Genomic DNA, 5,939 nt, shown 5'->3' with positions numbered 1-5,939 from the left:
TCTAGCTACTGATACAAACCCCAGCATTCTGAGAGCTGCTGTGGGGAAAATTAACCCCATCTCAGCCAGACCCAATACATGGTGGGATGCAGCTGGCAGGACACTGGCACGTGGAGCCAGTGTAAGTGCCCTGGGACCCTCTGCCCAGGCTCCAGGTGATGATTCTAGGAGTCTCTTGTCTCCAGCAGGTCCTCTGTGACAGCTGCCAGTCCCAGGCTTGTGCTTCCGAGACACTGGGTCCTCTGCAGGTAGCACCGGATACTTATGGTCAGACAACTAAGTGCTGCCTGATTACCTGAGAAATTTTTGCACCTCTGAGCCTGACCTCATCAGGTGAAAGAATTGAATACTTTTAATCAAATGTCAGTGTTTTCCCAGGAAATCAAAATGAGGAGTTTTCAGGAGGTGCATTAATAGCAAGAGGAGAACTCTTGCCCTTCCACTGTCTTTGAACTGCCAGTGCTCTCTCCAGTAGGCTGTGCATTTAATCTCCCCCACCTGTCACCTATTTCTACCTGTCCTAACTCAACTGACCATGTCTGAAATCACCTTTCCAGCAGCCTACCTGCACAGAAGCCCTTGCAGTTGCTCTCCACATTGCCTTTCTCCTTACTCTTTGATCATTCAGACAGTTCTCTACAATCGAGTTGCTGCTTTGAGCTTCAGGGAGTTAAAAGCTTACCTGTCTTTCAGTGATCTGTCTAATTAGGTCTTTAGCCAACTCTAATTGTGTTTATTTTATAATTTTCTATCAGTCTAAAACATTTCTTGCATGGTTATGCCTTGTGGAAAGTGACCCTTGTTGGTGGCAGCTTGTACTTGGCACACAATTGAGGAGTGTGTTTTATTTTAACAATGAATCTGTTCAGTTTCATTTTGTTTGTTTGAAAATAAGAAAAATGACTCTTTATTTTTGTGCAGCCAGTTCTCGAGGGAAAGCAGGTGGGAGCTGGTACAAAGGAGCTGTAACTCCCAGCTGCAGATTGCAGGGGAGAAGTCTGATGGAAGGGAAAGGGATGCAAGTCCCAGGTGGCTGATGAGAGACAAGATGGGACTGGGGAGGTGAGGAGTAAGGTTGTCCACACTGTGTCAGACCTCAAGGGACAGCTTTTCCTGCCTGTCCACATCTCCTTAGGAAAGACTCTGGATCAATAACAATCAGAGAATTCTGCTGTCACGTCTTCTCTAAATGAAAAAATAATAAACTAAACCCTTTAAAAACTAAAAGGTCATTTTTATTAGAAGCTCTTGGAAATATTTCTCCATAACTATACCAGGAAACCTCTCTAATTAACTGTGCAAAACTAGAAGAAAATGACAGGGAGAGACATGTTTTGTTAGGACTTGCTTTGTTTTAATGAGTCCCATGGTGTGTTTGGAGCTGAGTCCTTGCTCCCAAGGTACTAAGAGAAGATTGAACAAACCTTCCCATGAGACAAAGTCAGAAGAAGAACTGGAAGCACCCTGAAGTTTTATTGAGTTCCACTGAGGGCCAGTACTAACAAAGTCTCCCCAGGGACTCGTTAGAGCAGATAATTGGAGGCCATGATTGCAGGTAGGCCAAGGCACTCAGCTGCTGAGAAAACCCTGGCTTGGTTTGGTGAAGTAGAATGGCCAAGCCCTGAGCCCCAACCCCTTCGAGGCAGATCCTGTCCCTCACCCATTGCTTGGGGCTCTTCCTGGGGCAGTGGGGTGTGTGATGCTGAGTGAAGGACAATGGTATGGCAGTTCCCAGCCTTACTGGGGGTGTGCAAGGAGGCAATGAGGTCCCAGTGCCTGAAGACAGCGTGTCTCCTCCCAGGCCTTGGCAGCAGAGACGATTGCCAGAGCCGAGGAGACAAAGACTTGGGTTCTCTTGGCAATTTCCAGCCTTGACAGCACCCTTTGCCACCTCCACCACAGGTTGTCCCACACTGTCCCACAGTTGCTTCCTTTTCCCTGCAGGCTGTAGACACCCATCTTGCTTCCCCATATGGTTTCACCCTGTCATTTCCATACATTCACAGATGTTTGTTACTCTCACACTCTGTTCCTTGAAACACAAGGAGATGGGCTGATCTCAGACTCCTTCTGGATGGTTTGTTGTATCACAGCACTACCCTTTGAGTGACATTTCATCCTCCTCATGTCCAGTCTCCACCTTCCAAGCTGCGCTATGTGGCAGAGTGTCTCTCCTGCTGTTTCCTAACTCCAAGGAAAGCTCCATTATCTGGGCAATGACTCTTCAAGCAGGTATCCCAACCCATCAGCTTTGTTGTGACCTCCCACCTGACCAGACAGCAGTAACCTCACCATGATCTCCCAAGGCTGATAACCTTCCAGCTTCTCAGATAGACACGACTAAGCTCTATGCCTGCTGCTGTCCCATGATATACTCAGGCAGAAGAGACACAACAACCGAAATCCAAGCCCCCTTCCAGGATTGAGCCTGCTTACTACAGCAGAGAGGATTTCATGGTCAATGTGCCAACCAGGTGCCTTCTGCTGGCCTGTCAGAGAAGCTGGTAAGTATGAGCTTTAATGCACATATCCTGGTCATGAGTAAAAGGGCTGACCTATCAGCTGTTTCATAAAGAAGTGACCTCATAGCCCCTTTCTCAGCCAAATTCCTCCTGTTGGCTTGTCCCCTCCAGAAGCAGAAGTGCCCTCACAGCCCCTTTCACAGCCATTGTGTTCTTCATCCTCAGGCAGTTCCTGTTACCCCAGGGACAGGGCACCTGCCCCAAGCTGGCACCTGCAGAAAAGGGTTTCTTTTTGTGTCTCTCCCCCGTGCACACATGGTGCCCTGCTTTTCTCCTGGGACATCCCATCTCCCCACAGAGCCTTTCCCCAGGTGAGCACATCTGTACTGACCCGGCCAGCCATTCCTACACCCTCTCCCCGTGCTCCCCACAGCCCCCATGGTGGGGGTGCTGCTCTACAGAGCATGAGGGCTGTAATTCCTGGGGTCATGGGGTGACTCTGTTGGGCTGTGCTGGTCAAGCTGAGAAGCAGACCAAGCAACGACAGGCTCCCACACAAGCTCATTGGAAGGTGCTCAGAGGTACCGTGCCTTGTTCCAATGTTGAGTTGTGTTTGGCTGCTGCACTGGATCCAGTCTATGAAAGGTCACTGAGGGTAAAATGAATCACTCACCCAGACTCCTTTCCCTGTGCCTATTGCAGTCCCTGTGGTTATAGAGCTCTTGTTTACCAGGTCACACCCAGATTAAGCATATTATCTTTGGGTGACACCATGCTGGACAGGCTCGTTCTCAGCGGGGTCCATTAGAGAAACAAGAAAAGCCACAAGTCTCTTTAGAGTCTATTCCTTGGGCATGTTCTTGAGGGTAACTCTGGAAGAAGAGCTGAGCCTTCAGGCACTGCACTAAGGAGATCCCCTTATGGGATGATGGGAACGTTATTATGGAGGTCACAGAAGTACCCATTGCCTGTCCCTGTCTGCAGGACTACCACACAGCAGGACAGTGACCAAGCTTCCAAAGCACTTGGGCTTTCCACCAACAGAGGGGCTGAGAAGGAGAGTGTGGAAGTGGAAAGTGAGCAGCTCTGGAAAGGCCAAGCACTAGTGCTCCCTGGCAGTGCTGCTGTGCTGGGAGTATTTTCCATTCCGCCTCTGCACACAGATACAGCCATGAACCTTTATGAAGGTCTCAGAGGAAGGATCTAAGACAAAAATATTGATGCAGGGTCCTTTATTGTGTTTAAATAGACAGAGAGCACCGCACTTCTTTTACACAGACTCTGGGTCAAACTGTACAGCTAGACAATGAATTAAAAGTGGATATAATTATAAAATTTTATTGTGAACAAGATTATCAGAAGAAAAACAAGAAATCTCACACCATGACCAACACCAACAAAAATCTGAAAAGGCAGGCTGGGCCCATAATGAGTTACATTATGAATGCTGTGCAGAAGAAAACAGACTGTTTATTGATTCTGAAAAACATTCATTTTTCTCAGGGTGCCCTTGAGTTCCTGGTTCTTCATGCTGTAGATGAGGGGGTTCACTGCTGGAGGCATCACCGAGTACAGAACTGACACCACCAGGTCCAAGGATGGCAAGGAGATGGAGGGGGGCTTCAGGTAGGCAAAGAAGACAGTGCTGAGGAAGAGGGAGACCACGGCCAGGTGAGGGACACACGTGGAAAAGGCTTTGTGGCGCCCCTGCTCAGAGGGGATCCTCAGCACAGCCCTGAAGATCTGCACATAGGACACCACAATGAAAACAAAACAACCAAATAGTAAGCAGGCAGTTACCACAATAAGCCCAACTTCCCTGAGGTAGGAGTGTGAGCAGGAGAGCTTGAGGATCTGGGGGATTTCACAGAAGAACTGGCCCAGGACATTGCCCTGGCAGAGGGGTAGTGACAATGTATTGGCCGTGTGCAGGACAGCATTGAGAAACCCAGAGCCCCAGGCAGCTGCTGCCATGTGGACACAAGCTCTGCTGCCCAGGAGGGTCTCGTAGTGCAGGGGTTTGAGGATGGCCACGTAGCGGTCATAGGCCATGACAGTGAGAAGACAATACTCTGCTGAAAAGAAAAATACAAACAGAAAGAGCTGTGCAGCACATCCCAAGTAGGAGATGGCTCTGTTGTCCCAAAGGGAATTGGCCATGGCTTTGGGGAGAGTGATAGAGATGGAGCCCAAGTCAAGGAGGGAGAGGTTGAGGAGGAAGAAGTACATGGGGGTATGGAGATGGTGGTCACAGGCTATGGTGGTGATGATGAGGACGTTGCCCAGGAGGGCAGCCAGGTAGATACCCAGGAAGAGCCAGAAGTGCGAGAGCTGCAGGTCCCGTGTGTCTGCAAATACCAGGAGGAGGAACTGGGTGATGGAGCTACTGTTGAACATCTTCTGTTCTGTGGCATGAGGACCCTCTTCATAAAACAAAGGAGAGAGAAAACTTAGGACAGACGTGAGCAAAGCCACTCCCTTGTTGACAGAAATCCCCCCCAGTGGAAATGCATTTCTTGTCTGTGGTTTGTGCTGGCTGAGTGTGCTGTGAGGAGCTGAGGAGTCAGCTTTGCTCTGCTGCAGCGGGTACCTGGAGCTGATTTGTGACAGCTCACAAGGGATGTCAGATGTAACCCACCTTTCATGGAGAAGTTCAGTATCACCACTCATGACTCTGAAGAGTGTGGGCTGCAGAAGAGAGGTTTATCATGTTCTTATAGGAGTTTTGTTTGTGGTTTTTATTTTTCACCATCAAATGTAGCGAGTGTTCTTTCTAGGAGTAAAAAAGCTTCATTTTTATGAATGAAATGTGAACTCTTGAAACGGGACATGCAAAAGTGCTCGGTACCCTCTGGCTTAGTGCAGAGCTAGGAGAGCTGCAGTGTCCATCAGTCTGTTGCCCAGTTGCCCTGCACTTTCACTGGTGCTGCCTTGAAGGTGACTTCACACACAAATTACTCTTTAAATAAAAACAACTGAACTCATACGGAACAGGCAGATCTGCAAACTCCTCTCTGTCCGAGCCCAGAGATGCAGTTGTGGTGAAGACAGCAGGACAAGACCCCTCCCAGAGAGAAGGAGAGGAATCTCAGAGGACAGTGCCCACCCCCAAGGAAAGGCTCAGCACTCCCTGGGATCCTACAGCAGAGCTGGGGACAGAGCTGCCTTTCTGGGGACAGCTTGCAAGCCCAGCAGGACAGGCAAAGCAGACAGTCAGGGCTCCTTAGAGATGGGACGTTCTCCAGAGAGTCAGCTCCTTGACCAGCAGACAATGCCCAGAAGGCATCTACAGGGAAGGATCAAAAGAGAGCTGCCTGAAGGCAGCCTCCCCCAGGGCTTCTTGGCAGTTTCCCCCCACCCCTTGCCAATGGCTCCGCTGCCTGCAACTGTTTCTCTGTGTCCAGGTCTCCTCCCTGCCAGTGCTCACAGAGCCCATCCCACCCACTGTGTGCTCAGCTCTGCCCTGAAGACACCTCC

General features: G+C 49.6%; 1 protein-coding gene across 1 annotated transcript; it reads right to left on the bottom strand.

The window, feature by feature from the left end:
• Positions 1–3,932: 3,932 nt before the first annotated feature.
• On the bottom strand, positions 3,933–4,859 carry LOC104526034 (olfactory receptor 14A16). The gene has a single exon (XM_010169372.2). It carries the CDS (start codon positions 4,857–4,859, stop codon positions 3,933–3,935), a length of 927 nt encoding a protein of 308 aa, XP_010167674.2.
• Positions 4,860–5,939: the final 1,080 nt, after the last annotated feature.

The sequence above is a fragment of the Antrostomus carolinensis genome, unplaced genomic scaffold (genome assembly GCF_000700745.2).
Source record: "Antrostomus carolinensis isolate BGI_N321 unplaced genomic scaffold, ASM70074v2 scaffold10156, whole genome shotgun sequence".
Classification (NCBI taxonomy): Eukaryota; Metazoa; Chordata; class Aves; order Caprimulgiformes; family Caprimulgidae; genus Antrostomus; species Antrostomus carolinensis.
Note: the sequence above shows the minus strand (reverse complement) of the source record. Positions and strands in the feature narration are given on the sequence as shown.

Bases quoted from the DNA above. Each gene is read 5' to 3' on its own strand.
- LOC104526034 (XM_010169372.2), bottom strand. From the start codon at position 4,859: ATGTTCAACAGTAGCTCCATCACCCAGTTCCTCCTCCTGGTATTTGCA.